The sequence below is a fragment of the Diadema antillarum genome, unplaced genomic scaffold (assembly GCF_040938485.1).
Source record: "Diadema antillarum isolate AM-2024a unplaced genomic scaffold, OU_Dant_1.0 seq00001312_RagTag, whole genome shotgun sequence".
Lineage (NCBI taxonomy): Eukaryota > Metazoa > Echinodermata > Echinoidea > Diadematoida > Diadematidae > Diadema > Diadema antillarum.
Genome location: NW_027272085.1, coordinates 129,462 through 149,458, shown reverse-complemented (window position 1 = coordinate 149,458; position 19,997 = coordinate 129,462). Strand labels below are relative to the sequence as shown.

Genomic DNA, 19,997 nt, shown 5'->3' with positions numbered 1-19,997 from the left:
TGCATGCATGTATTGTGTCATGTGTGTATGTGCGTGTGTTTGAAGGGGTATGATTTACCTTTAATAGTAGAAAATATAAGTGTTTGAATTTTCGGTTTCTTCTGTGATCATTCATCCCTGTCTTACTCATATCAATACAAATTGAAGAGTAATGCGATTGATGCGTTTAAAGGGATGGTACAGTATTGGTGGAGATGAGAATTGGGCTTTTAACTTTTTGCGAGATACCGAGAAGACACTTATGATATAGTACAGAGCATAGGCCCCTACCATTTTAAGAGGAATTCAAAGTTTATTTGATGAGAATCAGGTTTGGAATTACTGAAACATCCAAGAACAAAGTAAAACAAAGCGATCGTAATAAAGTGTGGGTCCCACACTTTATCAGAATCACTCTTTTTTGGATATCTCAGCCATTTCAAAATCAATTTTCATCAAATAAACGTTGAATTCCTCATAGAATTACGTGCTCTGTCATATTTCATAAGAGGTTTCTCATTATTTCACCCCAAAATGTTAGAAACCTGAAAATAGGTCTCAACCAAAACTGTACAATCCCTTTAATATCAAGAAAGGCATGAAGACGCCACTGGATTGAACTTGTGCGCTGCCTACATAAATCAATAAACCACTTGAATTAGGCTCATTGAGGTAATGTCCAGAATATCTGGCACATTCTAAGCTGTCCGGCCAACACAAGTACATGATATGTGCTATTATGATATTCTTCACTCAAACAATGACAAATGTGTTCATAATCACTGATTATATAAAGTCCAATATTTGAATGTGTCATTATCTGTCCTCTTGACTTACAACTTCAAGACAAAATCAATTTTCCACAACGGTACGTTGGCCATGAGCATTCTCAGTTTTGTTGTTATCGCTCGCCAAGGAAAAGGTAGTGTGGGTACAAGGATGTCTCTTTGTCAATTGCTTTCTGTCATTCAGAATATTGAGTATCAGTGATTTTGTTTGTGAGTAAGGATCCGAAAGAGTTTTGTTGACTTTGATCGATCCGAAACAACCTGTTGCGCACAAAAATCATTGTTAGTGAACGATTGATGTTCGACATCTTCGCAACAATTTATGCAAATTTACCAGCTGTGATTGGTCAGTGCTTTGACTAATGCGTACGGAACTTTGAAAGACCCCAAAGCCCCGTACTCGTGTGTACGTCACTGTACGTTATGTGTGTGTTCGAACGGTAGAGCCCCCTTCCCATCTCAGCATCTCGTGTGAGATGTGCATATGCCCTTCATTCGCAGTTCGGATTGTATACAAAATTTTGAATGTGTTCGTTCGCCGAATGATGGCGAGCATGCTTGCGTCGCGACGGTGAGTCATCTTTGCTTTGCCGGATATTTCTCTGACTTACTCACCGTTCTGAGGGATTTCAGCGGTGACTTCTCATTAAATTACAGCCAAGCCCTTCATCAGATCACCACCTCGCTCCTTACATGTGTGCTAGTAGCGACATATTTGGGAATTTAGAGGATTTACACTACCGTTTGTCGCACGCTACCAGACGTTTTTCTCCATAGGCCCGGCTCAGCTCTGCTAAGTGTATTCTTCAGTCGTTTTCGGCCGTGTCTGGCCCGATCAAGACGGACGGAGGAGGGAGCTAGCTTAGCTAGCTATTTTGCATCAACTGGCGAATCCGTCCGACCGTCATGGCGATCTGATGCTGATCAGCCCTTCTTGATATATATATTAAGTGGGATGATTTTTCATATAAGCCAGGATATATTGGCTGATAGTTGCTGCACTGCTGGATAGCGGTCGGTCTTCTTCAATTTACCGTTCTCCAACTCTGCAGTAACGTACACGTGATGATGTACTGATTGTCATTTTCATACAAGTTAAAATCACTTCACCAGACTGTAAAGCCGGCCGAGTGTCAACCAACTGAATATCAAATTACTTGGCCCTCACTTGCTGAAGATATCCAAGGCATACTTGTGACATGTGACCTGCCATCAGCTGAGAGATAGTCTTCACTTATACATTCACTGAATGAGGAGGATACATTTAATTCAAAATGTCAACTATTGCAGCTTTGGAGGAGTTTATGAGTCATCCATTAGTAGTTTGGGTAAGAATCACCAACAAGGTCAAGATGCATTTTGGGTTATTTAACACTACTAAGTATAACAAGTAACAAGACATGATTAGATTTTGTTGTAGTTTGCAAAACTACTTGGAAAGTATCTATCAATGCCATTTTACTTTAAAGGTATAGTCAGGTATCCTATTACCGAACGCGTACTTTGTCAATGGAGCGTGTACAACAACTCAAATACGCATTCATTGCAATACGCGCTGTTATCTCACAGGGGAAGCCAGTGCCGAAAATTGCTAAACTGCAGCAAAAAAACAAAACAAAACGTAATTTACCTCAAATTTATGTAATAATTGCTAAAATTTCGATGTTCGTTGTCCTGCGTTAATAAACATTGACCGAAAATACAATGTACAATTTTCCCCATACAGAGGGCGCACGTTCGATAATACAATATGATTTGCGTCGGTAAAAAGAGACAACTTTTGTGGAAGGGTCATTTGAAATACGGATTTTTTCTAGAAGTTGGCTTATTTTTCAAGTATTTTCGTTACAGCTAAAGTCATCAGCATTTCAATTATCTATAAGGATATTTTTGGCTGAATTATTGCATAATGTTGCTCATTTGGAGCAATAAAACAAAAATCGTTCGTTAATAGGATACACCTCCATACCGTTTACCATTAGGCATTAATGGGAGCAGTGATTTAAAAAATGTTTGGGATATCACATTTGATTCATATGTGTAGATAAATTTGTACCACAAAACATCCCACACACACACACACACAAATGCAATGAAGCCTTGTGAAATATAAGGAGATATCACTATTTTTCTCAATAAACTATAACTGTAAACAGTTTAGTCCAGAAACACTTTTGTTATAACATATTTTGTATATTTAACTATACTTAACATTGATCATACTGATTCAAGTTTTTACATTGGTAATTGTTTCTATCCCTAACTCACATTGTAGAACTATTTTGTTAAAGCATGGTTTTTGTTTCATCTGCAAATGATAAATAATGCCTTTAAGGATGTTGACTTACAAGGTTTTGGAGAAAGTTCCTGTTATTACCGTATTATATAAATTTGTATAGTACAAGTAAAATCTGCGATTAATAGTTGTCTAGTGTGTACTCGTGAACAAAGCCAGTAGGCTAACTTCTCTTTGTTCCATCAATCATTCATATCAGTGAATATGAAATTGTCCTCATAATTATCAATGGAGGGCATCAGTTCTTGTTCCTTTGTCTTGCTTGCTACTGTGTATGTATTGAAATGAAACTTATAGCAGACATATTTAACTGATGTAGAAAAGATTTGATATAAATGTGTGCAGCAAGTTAATATGATGTAAATTTTTAAGGGTCAACATTTTCTCCCCTATGTGTGATGGGTGTGTTTTATGGAAACAGGTGCAGACTTTTAAGGATGGAGACCCCCTGGATTATATGGAATTGGTGGATGGGGTATTACTCAATGATGCCATGGCACAAATGTGAGTATGATCAAGATAATGTCAAATGTTACATTCCATCTTAAACTGTATAATTTTTTTTTCTTTGATATTACTGCCTCTCAAAATGTGTGTGTCATCACATGTTTAATGATGTCTATCTCTACTCCAGAGAACATGTGGAAAGCATGGAGAATTTCCTATAACTTAAAAACAAAAGCAGTGGCAAGTCATTGCAGTTGAGTATGTATTATTATTATTTTTTTTTTTTTGGGTGAAAGGTAAGTTTTTCATACATAAATTTCCTGAAACCATGAATATCAAGATAACTGGTATCAGCACTAACAATACTGTATGTCACATGAAAGGAAAAAAACAAAACACTCACAGAACCTGGATTATTTGTGTTAGAGACTGCTTCCATGTCTTCATCAGATATGCTGCACGTTGATTTGCCTGGAATGAACCTGTTTGTAACTCGTGGCCACAATTCAAACCGTTGAAACAATACAGAGAAGCATACAATGTACACTGTATACTGTAGTCCCTCAAGATCATGAACACACATCAACCCTAACAGAGAGGTCAATTTTGTGATACATTGTACACTATACTTGTGATGCCAAAGTTCTCTTAAAATCAGCCCATGTGCAATGTCCCCCAATCATGTTGATGGTGAAGGCTTCCATAAAAAAAATAATAAGGAAAATAAAAGAAAAACAAGATTAATGAATCTGCTTGATTTAGTTAGGCCTGTTAAAAAAAAAGTGGAAACATTAGCCTAATTGGATTATGTCGGCATCTAAAGATGGGCAGAGACTTTGCGTGTTAGCTGACTGGCAGGGCATTGAGCCTCCCTCGCCAGCCCAATTTCCTGTTTACTCTTCAGAAGAGACTGTCCGCCAGGAGTCCGTCCAGCTGTATGTGGGGACAGGATCCGTTTTGTCTTTTAACTTCTCGCATTTTATTTCAGTCCAGGCACACTCGGAAATCCACACAGCACATTTACTCTGTAATTTTATACAGACTTGCACACATTCTTGAGTCTCGTGATGTGATACTGGGGATGTGGTTGTAGAAACAACTTATCAATATTTGGTGGTTTATGTCTATCATCAACTTTGCTGTGATGTACAATATGTTGAAGTTCAGACTACACAGTATCTCTCAAAATCAGTCACTCTACTTAACTGGAAGGAAGCACAAGAAAAGTTGACAATGTTTCCCAAAGAGCTGTTCCTCAAAAAGTGAGTTGGTGTTTAGCGAGCACAACACTAAGCCAGTTCACAACAATCTGGGCGTATAATAATGTGCAGATAAAGTATTAAAGGTCATTGCAGACCTTTTGAAAATGACTTGTGACTGAGGTATTTGAAAAACTGGATACAATGTAGGTCGTCATGAAATCTTGAATGTTACTATGTTGATACATTGGTAACAATGTATGAAAGCTAGCTATGTGTGTATTATGCATACCATACAGGGGAATCATAATGTAATGCATTTTTTTTTTTTGGAGCAAATTTACAAAAGCCATATCATATGCAATACTACTTGTGTAAATGTACAAATTTAATCACTCTCTGCATTGTTGTTTTCAACTGCTCTTCTGATGAAAAGATACGTAAACCCATGTTTTAAAAAGTCTGTGGTTCAGAGGCTATTGCAGACCACTGCAAATTGTGAACTGGCTTACGAACGGTTTTAGTAGGTGTGGATGTTCCATTGCATTAGAACATACAAATCAGTAGTTGTCCCAGAAAACAACATATAAAACAACAACAATCAAACAAACCCCAAATCCCTGTTTCATCAAAAGGAACATTCTTCAATAGAAGGTCTTATTCAGAGGAGTGTTCTTGCTCGTTGATTTAGCAGCTGGCTGTAAAGTTACAGTAACTGTGAAATGATCAATATTCCATGCAATTTGAGTGGCGGTTTCAACACAATACGCTGTTTCTGTGCTCACCTGCTGTATACGACAATGTACAGTAGTTTGTCATCACTGCATGAAGCCATGTGGAAAACCTTTGATAGAGAGTCTCTGATTATTAAAAAAAAAAAAAAAGTTATAAAATCTGTGATTGGTAGGCAGACAGCAAAATATAAATTGGATTGTGCAAACCTTTTCTCCTCTGCCCCTTATGTGTCGTACATGATATGTGTACATACAATGTAGCTACTACATATTGTATGATGTCAGTTCTGCATACAACCTTGTACAAAATGTACATGCTTTAGCTTGTACCAAGACAAGATTGAATATCTATAGGCCTACCAGTATGCTTTTATTTTTAATTCCAGTTGTATGCATGAACTCGCTCAGGTGTACAGTAATTGTACGTGATAAGTAGTTAGTTTACAATGTGTGTGTAGCATGTACAGCTGTACAACATTACAAATTCAGTATTTTCATACTTGATACATATATTGTATAGCATACATTCTATCAACACTTGTTGAAGAGGGATTTATTATTATCTAATAAAATGTCTTCATATTTTGTGTACATTGTATTTATAAGGGTGTAGGGCCTACATTGTATTTTATGCGTGTTAGACAGAATATAATGGTTGCATATTGGGATAATTCATAACAGTCCACAGTTTCGTGTACAGTGTATATTATGCTTTTGACACAAAGGCCCCAATTCACAAAGGTGGTACAACAAATGAAACCATGGTTTAAACCATGGACAAAAACCATGGAGCGCCAAGTGTCACACGGAATATTTCGTTACAAAATTGGTCATTTCGTCTACAAATTGACCGTTTCGTTAACGAAATTATCATTTCATGGACGAAATGTTCATTTAGTTTCAAAATGTTGTCATATCGTTACAAAATAATCATTTCATCAACGAAATGACTGATTTCGTAGCGAAATATTCCACTTGGTGCTCCATGGTTTTTTGTCCATGGTTTAAACCATGGTTTCATTTGTACCACCTTCGTGAATTCAGGCCAAAGTGTTCGGTGCTCTTGAAAACATACTTTGCCTCAACACAGAATTAGATTCAACAGGTGTGTGTGAGTAACTCTGAATTTCAATGAACTCCTACTGCGTAGTTTCCTGTGAGGTGGAAGAAATTAATCAGCCTCTGATGTCTGACGGTCTTGCAATTCTGGGTTGATGAAGGGCCAGCCCCTCTCCTCGGGGGCAGTTCGATTCTGTAGTCCTCTGTAATCAGATCAATCTTCATCCTTATAAAATGTCAGTTTTCAGATGAACACAAATTTATTAGCTACAGTAATGTGACAGGGCTTTTGCCTTTTACTATCAGTCCAAAATTTGATCTGTCATTAGCTGTACTGCTCATTTCTAGAGCAAAAACACATTTAACATGCCAGGTATGTATTTGCCTGACACTTTATGTCAGATCCATAAGATTTATATTGCCTTTAAAATGATTCATAATTCCCCCCCCCCCCCCCCCCCCCCCCCCCGTCCGCAGTAAACCTGCCTTTCAATGAAGGAGTAGTGCACTCGCTGCTGTTGAAAGTGTACCCCACATCAGTAATACTGTACAACCGATGTAGGCTTGTACAATGTACTGTATGTGGTACAAAATATTTTTGTCTCTGTATACTGTGTGTGTGTGTGTGTGTGTGTGTGTGTGTTTGATATGTTTTGTGAACTTTGTGAGTCCACTAATATTTGCAAAATTAATAACTTGCAAAACTATTGCCTCTTGCACCACAATGCTGTATAAGGTCGAAAAAAAAATAACTTGTCTTTTCTAAAGGGATAGCTGTTTAAATACTAATTTCTCATATTGCGGCAGTATAACTACACGTAGTTCTTGATTCCAAATTCAACCACTCTCGAAATTGTCGTACAAGTCCCAATCTGCAAAGTTATGGCAGGGAATAATAACATAAGAAAAAAAAATGTTAACACAGTTATTATCCAGTTGGGTAAAACAGTAAAACAGTAAAACTGAGGTACAAATATTGTTATTGGACCTATCAAGACGGTAAATTTGAAACCTTTTTCTGCATTTATTCAATTGTATGTTTGTACAAAATGTATCCACTTACTTGTGTGGTCATGCAGTGTACGTGCAGGTAATTTACAGACTTCCTTACATTATGAAATACCTAAAAGTATAGTTAAGTAGCACTCATATCTACACATAACACGGTGCAATATATCCCTCGGCAAAAGGAGGCATTTTAAACGTGAGATCACAAATCTGAGCATGCAGTCGGAAATGGTGTCAAAGCTTCACTGCTCCCTGAGTTTTTTCAATTCAATTTGTCATCCCTGGAAATGTCAGTAGGGCTGCAGGGAGCAAAGGCGGCTTTTGTGAGATGAATCCAGAGGGGAATTCCTTTACCCTGTTAATACATGGATAATTGAGCGTCACCCAGGCGTAAAGCCCTCATACGAGCACCTCTAGCACTGGTGGCGGTATGATTACATACTGGTTTATGGGTGGGGTTTATGGTGGGACACACAACGAATGACCTTGCTTACTGGTATGTTGAGTCAGAGAGACAGGCAAACTGGAGCAGTAGTAGAAGCAGTGCGCTTTCAGTGAGTTTTATTCTCTTCAATATACTGATGTGTCATAAAAGTCAGCATCTGGGGAGGAAAAGGTAAAAGCAATGGTCAATGCACAGTCAATATTTACTCTGTTGGCAAGCACAATGTGTCAGAGGACCGCATTTGTGTTTCTGGGCATGGAATTTACTAATCAATCGCAGATGACATGATTTGGCGCAGATGAATGGGATACCATAATGATTCATATTTAAGGTGTGGTCACCATTTGGCTTGTAATTTCTACAAAATTGCTACCTTCTGCTACTTGACATGTCCTTAGCTCTGAAACCATTTACCAGGTACATGTTATCGACTACAGTGCACTGGTTTGTTAAGTATATCTCAATACCTTTCTGCTAGGTTGTTGTTTTGGCAAACCACATTTTTATTTGGTTGCTTGGAAACTGTAGGTGAACGGGAAAACAATTCGAAAAGTGAAATGTACTAATGATGACATATATTTCATTCATCACAATTGAACAGTTTAACCAACCAATTTGACTGATAAGTAAGAAATGCCAGATTTGACTAAAAGGTCAACAGGTGTCAGCAGCATCAGATTGATCTTAATGATGGCTATCTTACGGACTACAAAGATCAGCATGAACATGTGTAGAACTGATATGTTGATGTGCTTTTTACTGAAAGTGGCACAACTACACTGTAGACCAGACATGTACGACTCATTAAAAAGATAAGATCTCTGGTAGATGTCCCCTTAGTGCGGGGTCTTATGTGAACGTGGGTACTGTCAACACATCCATTTATGACGTTGTTACAACTGCATTGATTTTAGCCTTAAAGAAGACATTTGAATGGCAATCCTGCACCTGACTGTACATGTACATACAATTGTAACGTACAGTGTATTATGTATACCGGTATATGTAAGTAGCCATCAAAAGGAAGATGGGTGATAGTGGTATATCTTAAGGAGATTTAGTGCACATGCCTGAGTGCATGATGTGATGGTCAAGTTTCACGTGCCTGGTACCCTCAAGAGCTATTTAGCGCGGTGCCTAATGTGACGACAGCACGGCCATCTTGAGTCGCCAATTTGTGCCTCTCGGCCTCGATTGGCAGTAATGTACACAGAGCACACGGGCTTGCGGGTATCCCGATACCGGCAGCTGAGTGATGCGGTCCTTTTTAGGAGATTGGATGACTCCAGCAGGGTTAACCTTTCCTCTGACCTTGGCCATTGTTGAGTGGCAGAACGTCAGATGCTGTATTGTTATTCTTTAAGGTGTCCATGTTACCAGGAGATGATAGAATTACTCACTCTTTCCTAATCATCCAGTGGCTGTAAACCAAACTTTCTGCCAAAATTGTGGGAATGAAAGTAATGAAAATAATTTATTACACTGTAAATGCTGTATAAGGCTACTTTGTACATTAATAGTATGTACCAGGTATGTTCCTTGAGGGACTGGAGGTACTGTACAGTGTAGTTTGCGTAGTGGAATGAATGTACAAAAGGTGTAGAGTTTACAGTTCACCATTTGTCACTGTATACTGTATACTGTATTGTACGCTATATATTTCGCGGGGGTCTTATTTTCGCGAATTTCGCGAGTTGGGAGCTATTCGTGAAATTAACAACACGCGAAAATATTACCTTCCAAAATGAATCCCTTGCTTTGATGATACAAACATTTCAGTACTAGTATACCATGTCACGGCTTACCGAACAGACCATACTGGCTAAGCTTGTTTACGCTCGTCCACGTCTACTTACGAATACTGTAGAGAGCCAATCCATTATCGCAAGGGGACCACTCGTCAGAAATCTAGCGCGATGGACTTAACCACTTCAAAAATGTTGAATTCTAACTTACTAGTTTGCAGAGTTTGGTAAGTTTTTTTCATGCAGTGTATAACTAGTATCATTCTTATTTGCTAGTAAGTTGAAAATTCACACTTTCTTTGCCACTTCATATTTTCTGTGGTCCCCCAATCGCGAATTTAACCACTCGCGAAAATGTGTGACAGCGGCAATTCGCGAAAATTTATGTACGCGAAAATTATAGCGTATACAGTACATTGTAGACCTGAAAAGGTCTGGGTGGAGTAAAGGAGATTGTTTGTATCACTGCAAGACATTGCAAGCAGGGATTTTGACCACATTCTCAAAGACTACTGTATGCATTGATTGGGCCTGTTGAAATATGAAGACAGTTCAGCTTTAACACCTTCATTTCTGTTTGAATCGACAGTAAAAATATCTCTTTGGTGAAATTAAGTAAAGAAAAAGCCAGAGATATCCATGTGATACATGATGATGGGGAGTGATTTGCAGTCACACCAGTCAGTCATAAGAAGTAAAATTACAATTGTGCGTGTATACACCTCTTTGATACACGGTGTAAGCAAATGTTGAACTGATCAGAGAACAGATTGTATTGTTTATTTTCCCTTTATCTATTAATATCCGCTTTGTTAGAAATGCAATCATTCCACCAAGTACATTATATACATACACTGTATTTACTGTACGAGCTGAAATTTTCGCGGTGGTTTTATTTTTGCAAATTTCGCTAATCGCCTTTGAACCGCGAAAATAACAACACGCGAAAATAACAACGCGCAAAGAACTAAGTTCAGTTAGACCCTTGCAACCGCGAAATTAACAACAGGCGAAAATGTCCTCCAAGTAGCAGTATGCGAAAATTTCAGCTCGTACAGTATACTGTAAAACGAGGAATTTTCGCGTGCATTTTAATTTCGCGAATTTCGCGAGCGCCAAAATTCGCGAAATTGAAATGCACGCGAAAGCTTTTGTCTACACTACATGCACTGAATGCCAGTAGCAATTCGCGAAAATTTCATGCCACGAAAAAGGCTGTCGGCTCCAATTCGCGAAAATTTCATGCCGCGAATATATCATGTTTTACAGTACTGTGCTTGAATATAAAGTACAGTAACAGGTATGTATGTAAAACATAGGTACATTACATGTGTACACTTGTAAGTGATCAAATATGTGACCCGCTACAACAAAATGATCCTAAAGTCGGGCGAGATCGACTATTTAAAAATTGCATGACACAATTTCCTACACTTGTAATCTTTCTGCTTTAAATTGATATATAACACATCTTATAAAAATAATCGGCTGCGGAGATATCGATGTTTAAAAGAGAGCATGTCAAGACGTCTGGGAAATCACTGTTTCGAGAAAAGCGCCCTAAAATTTCTCCTTGCGACGCAATCACAATCAAGAGACACGCAAGTCAGTATTCACCTCCAGACAAAAGAAGTTAAGCCCTAGCAACCCCCGAAATGCTCATTCAAACACAGCGTCGGCGGTCTCCTCACCGACCAATCAGTGACCAGGATGTCAGGAGAAGCGGCTAGGCATAGCGCAACCCACCCGCACGCACCAGTCGACTGGGCAGTGTGCGAGCTTCACGCTTCGGTTAGCGGCAAGCAGCAAACTGACCAATGAGATCACTCTGGTCGTTGTTAGGGGCGGAGCCTATGTGTGGCGCTCAATCCAAATGTTCGAACCAGTTTCTGCTTCGTTGGAACGCCAAAAAAACATGGCCCAGAAAAACGCTATTTTTTGGTCTTTCCTTTCATCATTTTGCTTCAAAATTTCGACAGATGATAGAAGACATGTCAGACTCTAATAATATGTCAAATTCAGAAAATCGTAAGTTTTGACCAATTTTGATGCTCTAACTTCAAACTTGATTTTCACGGCTTCGACCGTGCGCGACTTTAGGACCATTTTGTTGTAGCAGGTCACATATTTTCACAGCTCATTTGGGCAAAAAAATGAAAAGCCAATTACCAGCATAAAGAAACAATTGAAAGGAAGCTTGCACCTCCAACATCAATTCACCATGATTTCATTCATTATTTTAGTCTATTATTTTAATCCAATGGACAGATCATCCTGGTCATCTGGTCTGTGCTGTTTCCTTCTCTGTTTGAACAGGATTGATGAATCCCATAAATTGTTACATAAAGCTTTATGATGCATTGTGTCACTCTAAAAATGAGAGAAGTGCCCCTAACCGACTGAGGAAAAAGAAAGGTCATTCGTACCAATGTGCCCGTGAGTTAAAACTCCGAACTGGCTTTTTTTAGTATATAATGTGCTAATCCCACAAACCGTTTCAATGTCTGTATACAAGACTGCATGTATACCTGACAGTATGATTTCAAATTCATACGCATTTGCTAATACTGTCCCATTATAGTCGGGTTGGATTTCATAATGACACCTGTGATGTCATGCGATGCCTGTATTGTGTGTTGATTTCACCATCCTACACAGGCTTGTATGTCTCATATTTCGTATTCCTAATTCTTAGAGGAAAAAAACATTATATCAACCCTATTCACTGCTTTGTGTTGTGCATGAGCTCCGCTTAAAGCAGTTGCTGATTTTAAATACCCTGGAATTCTAAGGTTACAGGGAGGTGTTGAATTTCATTGCAGTCTCTCAGTCTCATAATAACATACACTATACTGAATGTGAGTGCCACATACCGATACTTGTACAGACAGGTCTCAGCATGCAATCCTGTGTAGGAGTAGAAAATGCCCTGGCTGGATGTACTTGGTGTACCAGCAAGTGTGATATCATATTCAGTTGTATAATCACTTGTTGCCTAGCTTCTTTGGACACCTACAATGTACATGTAGGCCTACACTGTAGTTGCCAATATTTATTGTACATGCCTAGAAAAAGAATTCAGCCTTGTTTGTTATTCATGCATGCTGCATCATGGCCAGTTGGATATTATGATACATGCTCTTCATTAAATTGACACTTTGGGATATCCTATTCCTTTCTGTACAGTCTTCTGCTATCCTCATTGTCTATATTAAAGATACAGGCAACATTCCATCATAGTGGATAGTAAACTACACATTGTACATTGTAACTGCAAGGTAAAGACATTGAAGTCAATGTCATCCTGATGACCAAAAACAAACAAGCAAGCAAACAGACAGACAAAAAAAAAACAAAAAAAAAAACAAAACATTAAACACATTGCAAAATTTTTGTGAAAAACAAGAAATTAATGATAGTTTCTTTGTTTGTGTACATGTACATCAAGCAGTACTGTGTCTGTTGGTTATTGCATACAGATACAGAGTCAGGCCTGTTTATGTGTGTGTGTGTGTGTGTGTGTGTGTGTGATGTCACTGGTGTACTGCTTGTAATTATTCACATGATTATTCACTTTTTGTTGCTGAGAAAGAACAGACAGACCTTGGACACTGTCTAAAGGAGTTCATTGATATCATTTGGAGACTGGAGTCATGTGATTTCCTTTGAGAAATATGCAAGTGCTGACATTTCTCATTTTTCAGAGCTGATAACTATGGTGCTCCAACCAATATTTTTACTTGCCTACAGTATGTTGATGCAGCAACCAGTGTTTGCTGACATTTAAACGACCCATAAATGTAACTGTCTATTTTTGTTTATTAAACTCAACCACATTTGCTTCCTTGAAACAGCTTTTATTGCATATAATATGTGAACAGTTTATACTTTATTCTTCCTTTTTCTAAATGGTTGAATGCACTGGCTCTAGAGATGCTCTAGATATTGTGTGCTACTATGGATATTGAAATTACAAAATACAAAATAACCATTTCAGATAAAGATACATTGTACATGTCATTGATTCTGCCAACCACGCATATATTACAATATTCCATATTCCACACAGCATTTGCTGGCATAGAATCAATACTGAAATGACGGTGACGATGCTGCAGTTTCATTATCTACCAATGAGGCTGTTTGCAGGAGTGCCTTGTGTCAACAAATCAAGCTAGTTGCGGGAGACGATGAAAATGGGATGTGTTTTGGGCAGGTTGGGAGAGGAAGTCTTTCCTATGCGTGTGTCTTTGAGCTCTTTCAGACTGACAAAGGAATTGGTTTGTGTTTGAAACGTGCTTTGTGGCACTCAGTTTACTCCTTAGATGTAAGTCTGTAAGCAAACTTAATCAAGTTCAAATTGAGTTTGGTCAGTCACGCTCAGGAATCATTTTCCTATTTCCTTGAGTTTTGCACAACTCTGGGTTCTAGTTGATAATCTGAATGGATTAAACCTTACAAATTTGAGGTGATGAGACTTTGCTTGATCATTGTTCATTTCCACTATTACATGGGATGCTGTTTTGGATCAGGGTGTCTACACTACAAGTGTGGACAATGCGTATAATGTGTGTACAAGGAGCTTTGTGTTTAAAATTAGTAGGCCATAGGGTTTGTGACAAGGCTGTCTTAATTGCTGTAAATGTCGTTAGCAGTTTGTGGTAGTATGGTAGTTAAGAGACTCATTTCAGAGTGTGAACATGCTGTATGAGGAAGATACTGTGTATTCCCGAATTTTAATTACAAACGAGAAAGTTGTGCAATCTGAAAGGGGACCGTGTCTGCGGTTCATTCCAGGACTAATTACGAGGCTGACTGGAGAGCCTATGTACAATGTATGTACAGTAGTACATGTTGTAGACCTTGAGAGAGACTTGTATTGTGCAGCCTCATGCAGCTGCCAGCTTATTACAGTTTTTGTACAGCCTAGTGAATTTCTAACTACTGTATATCCCTTATGTAGGGTACATGGTGTACAGCTTTTCAAATATTCCCCCCCCCCTTTATTTGTTGTTCATGCTTAGTGTAATGCTACATATATCCTACAGGAATACTTACAGTAGCATTGTAGCTACTATCATGCTTTATTTGGGACCATCTTTTTTTCTCACATTTATCAGAAGAATGACTTTTGTAACAATGTTATTAAAGGGACTGTACAGTAGTGGTTGAGGTGGAGATTCGTGTTTTGAAAATTCCTAAGTGAGATAATGAGAAACCTCTTATGAAATATGAAAGAGCATGTGATTTGAAGAAGGATTCAACATTTATTTGATGAAAATTGGTTTTCAGATGGCTGAGATATCCCCAAAAGTGATAATGATAAAAGGCGACATGCCCCACCTTTATTAGGATCTCTTTGTTTCTCCTTGTTTTTGGATATCTCAGACATTTCAAAACCGATTTTCATCAAATAAACTTTTGATACCCCTTAGAATTGCATGCTCTTTGACATCTCATAGAGTGGTTTCTGAATATCTCGCAAAACGTTAAAAAGCTAAATCCTCACCCCGACCAGAACTGTACACACCCTTTGAATGAAACAATGATTATAAATTCTAAGGAAAAATTTATTTAGGTAACATTTTAAAGTAAAAAAAAAAAATCTGAAACATACTTTTGTATTCGTGAGATGTATATTCACACACTAGGACAACTCCAGACATGAGGGTAACTCCAGGGCAAATATTCAATCAAAGTGATTTTTGGGGCATATCTGAGCTGAGAGGATGTGATTCATGCCCAAACTGTGCTCACACAATTGATTCTTGATAGGGGAAATTTAATTACTGCCCTTTTTTTGAAAGGGATTATCAGAGACTGAGTGCGAGGCTACATCATATGAGCCGTCTATATTTTGGATTGTCAGCAGACATTCAAAGTACGCAGTGACATTGAATGTAACAGGAGTCATACCATGTTGACAGGCAGCCCTCTCCTGCACAACTCACATTCCGTGACTCATACTCTTTATTGCTGTTGCCATCATATCTAGATTACCTACATATTACATGTACACATGTACGTATACATGTAGACTGCAATTAATGTACTTTGATATGCTTGTCACGTACACTTAATGGTTAAACTGACAGATCACGTTTGCAATAACTGTTGCTACTGTTTTCATATTTCTTGCACTGCCTCAAAATACAGAAGGAAACAAATTGCCCCCACTCATCAAAACAAAATTGTCCTATCAGCATTGACAATTGTAGTTTGTGCGTACATTGTAGTATTAAATCCTGAGTTCTAAATCGAGATCACCAGTGCAAGTATAGAAACTTTCAAAATTATAAAGCATTATTCTTTGTAAACTTTGATACTGAAGGAGGAAGAAGACTTGCAAATAATCTTGTGTGGGTCTTTTTTTTTTACTTTGTACTGACAACTGTAGGCCCTAGGACAAGTTCACCTTCATATACATAGGGATTGAGAGAATGCAGCAATATTAGTAGAACACATCAGTGAAAGTTAAAGGAAAATTGGACAATCCGTTCAAAAGTTACGAATATTTTAAAGGACAAGTTCACCTTCATAGACATGTGGGTTGAGTGAATGCAGCAATATTAATAGAACACATCAGTGAGAGTTTGAGCAAAATCGGACAATCCGTTAAAAAGTTACGAATATTTTTCTGCTCAGTCACGGCTGGATGAAAAGACTACTATAGCTTGTGATGTCACATGAGTACAACGATATAAAGAAAGAATAAAGAAAATTCAACATATTTCCATTTTTCTCACACAACAAAAGAACACTCGACTTCTCTCTTTCAGAATGCAGGGGGAATGATATTACCCTTATACATCAGTAGCAAGTCGAAGAAATGTGCACTTTATTCAAAAAGTAAAGTTTTGTGAAATTCTCTTTTTATTTTCCTTATAGTTGTACACATGTGACATCATACACTGTAGTAGTCTTCTCTTCCAGCAGTGACTGCGCAGATACTTAAAATATTCGTAACTTTTGAACGGATTGTCCAATTTTCCTCAAACTTTCACTAATGTGTTCTACTAATATTGCTGCATTCTCTCAATCCTTATGTATATGAAGGTGGACTTGTCCTTTAAACAGGGCCTACAGCTGTCAGTACAAAGTAAAAAAAAAAAGACCCACACAAGATTATTTGCAAGTCTTCTTCCTCCTTCATATCAAAGTTTACAAACTATATAGGGTCAACTATATAACTATATTATATACAGTAATATAAGGAAAATAAAAGGAGAATTTCACAAAACTTTACTTTTTGAATAAAGTGCACATTTTTCTTCGACTTGCGACTGACGTACAAACTGTATGTTAGGGGTAATATTCCCAGTGCCTTCTGAAAGAGGGAAGTCAAGTGTTCTTTTGTTATGCAATAAAAATTGAAATATGTTGAATTTTCTTTATTCTTTCTTTGTATCGTTGTACTCATGTGACATCACAAGCTATAGCAGTCTTTTCATCCAGCTGTGACTGAGCAGAAACTTCAAAAATTCATAACTTTTTAACGGATTGTCCGATTTTGCTCAAACTCTCACTGATGTGTTCTACTAATATTGCTGCATTCACTCAACCCACATGTCTATGAAGGTCAACTTGTCCTTTAATTCTTCGAAGCAATTAAATGCTGGCGGAAATCACTTATGAACAAATGTTCAGATTATTGTTTTTCTCCCGTAATAGTGATAGGTCCAACATATATGTAATCGTGTCATTGCATTTTATAAGCTTCTGGTGATAATTCAAATAATTTGACATGATCAGAATAGTCTATTTCTGCTTATTTGTGAATTTATTGTTTAATTTGTGTTTGCTTTATAAATTTGCTGGATAGAGAAGTATAATTTCTCAACTTGTTTATCCGTGAAGGTTGCCAAACTAATAAGTAATATCTGTTGTTTCCTTCCTTTGTGCAGAGATGCCAGGCCATCTTCCTTACGGGTCAACGGAGAGGTCAATGGTGAAATCAATCTTCGCATCCAGAACCTGGATTCCCTAATGAAGAGGATCAAGTCCTTCTATCTGGTAGGTGTGCCAATATCCACATAAATTTGCATAAGATTCAGAATGTGGGCCCCTAGAGTGGTAGCTGTAAAACCAGAAACATTCGCGGCATGAAACTTTCACGAATTGGAGCCGACAGCCTTTTTCGTGGCATGATTAACTTTCACTAATTGTTGACTGGCATGCAATGCATTGGGTAGACAACAACCTTCACATGCATTTTACTTTCGTTCATCTTGGCTCCTCACGAGGTTCGTGAATGTTTTATGCACACAAAAGTGTTTAGTTAGATCTGCCAACTGTTCCTATTTGATTGGAACGTTAGGCTTCATGTAAACTTGAACTTGTTCAAACTGAAGAATTGGAGATGGATCAAAATCTCTGATTTTGCAGCTTTACTCCCATTTACTCTGATGTCCTCAGCTTCAGGGTGAACTGATAGGTACAATATATCTGTGCTGTAGTAAAGAGGAACTGATAGAGGAGTCTTGTCAATAGAACCCCACCATACAATGTATGATTAGAATTTACTGAAGATCAGCCACAGGTTAACTCAATGTAGGAGTGAAAGTTTTGTGGTTTTCTGAGGAAATCAAGAATCCGGAGGTTTGTCTCATTCTCGGTAAAATGGGGAGACATTCCAGGTGATTCAGGCTGTGTGTGTAATTTTTGAAACAGCAGGAGCTCACACATGTCTTCCAGTCGGCCACCCCAGGGCATCCGCCTGCTCACTGTTTCCTCCGCAATAGACTAAGGCATAATGGAAGAGTGAGTGTGTTGAGGAAAGCCCAACCTTCGATCTCATCCACAGTGTTAGGTGACCCCTGGCTCAACCGGTTTAGTCATCAAACCCTCAGATCTTTAGGGCCAGTGGGAGATTAACCTTATCATAGTAGGGTCATGCAAGGTCAAAGGGTCAAGGGCCTCCTGTTCCTGTCTGCAACTCTAGAGTCTGGCTGCACACTTAATGATAATAAATCCTTCATCCAGAATCTGATAACATTGTCCTCAGGTGATCCCAGTCAGTACTATATCAATCTATTTCCTCTTTACTTTGATATGCTGATATTCGCAAGTTATCAAAATGACAGTGCACCGGGTATTCATACTTACACAGAAATGGCGTGATTACAGTAGCAGTGCTATTCCACTGACCTCTGTTCATTCAAAGAATGAACATTTGCTGTTTTGGGAGATTAGGTGTGGAGTTTCATGTTTCATTGTTCAGTCGAAATTTCATTTAAGAAGATAGGTTGTCCCCATGTATGCCTATTTGCCCTTCCCTCTTTTGTTTTTTCTACTACATGTAGGATGTTTACATTAGGGTGAAGGGTTAGGGTTTAGGTATGTGGACATGCTGCCTGCACATGCTGAGTCATGGGAGTTCTAAAACATTCTTAACCTGGCCCACAGAAAAAGAAAGCACAGAGGGCAAGTGGGATATACCACACTGTATGTAGAAAAATACCCCAATTTCATGTTCTCTCCTTCAGTTAATGTGGCATGAAATGAATCATCCTGCACCTGCCTGACTCTTTCCCTTTTTCTTTCCCTCTTTCTTACCTATAAAAAAGTTTTAGGGTCAGGGTGAGGTGCAAGTATGTAGGCATAACAATGTACAAGCAGCACACATATCCCTAGTTCAAAAGTAGTATTATCCTGAGCTGCAGAATGAATGAATAGGGGGAAACTGAGAATATATGTGTGCCAGGTGTATTGGTTTCCTTTCTTGATCTCCATTGTTGCAGCAAGTATGAACACCTCTAAGTGTTGTATTTTCTGGTGATTATCTCAACAGAACCCCCCCCCCCACAAAAAAGAAAGAAAAAAGAGGGTCAGTATGTTGAATTGGGTAGGCCTAGGCCTACATACAATTGTACGTATTATCACCTAAGTAGCCATTATATTTTTTAGTCTTCAAAAAGAATTTTGAAATATAACATTACTTGGCTCTTTATAGAAACAAATGTTGTGTGTAATTGTAACATTTTACTTTATGGAGAAAATAGTTTCCATGTAATGAGAGTTAATATCATAAAGCAGAAGTGTAGGCCTACATGCAGGCCTGGCTACAAGCTTGTACACGTTTAAATGTACAGGGTGCTGTTCGTTATTCCGAAGGTTCGCTATTCCGAAGGTTCGTTGTTCCGAAGGGTCGTTAATCCGAAACACGAAAATTTCCTATACCTAGAGGTTCGTTAATCCGAAAATGAAAAAGGGTTTGTTAATCCGAAAATTTGTGGCGTTATTCCGAAGGTTCGTTATTCCGAAGATCGGTTAATCCGAAAATGAAATTCGGAACAAT

At 38.2% G+C, this 19,997-nt stretch overlaps 1 protein-coding gene across 1 annotated transcript in view; it reads left to right on the top strand.

Moving 5' to 3' along the window:
* Positions 1–1,581: 1,581 nt before the first annotated feature.
* Positions 1,582–19,997, top strand: part of LOC139708142 (girdin-like) — a 104,150-nt gene continuing 85,734 nt past the window's right edge. The window contains 3 exon segments of the mRNA XM_071620119.1: positions 1,582–2,095; positions 3,485–3,567; positions 17,605–17,713. Of these exon segments, the coding sequence (XP_071476220.1) occupies positions 2,042–2,095; positions 3,485–3,567; positions 17,605–17,713 (246 nt within the window). The 5' untranslated portion in view covers positions 1,582–2,041.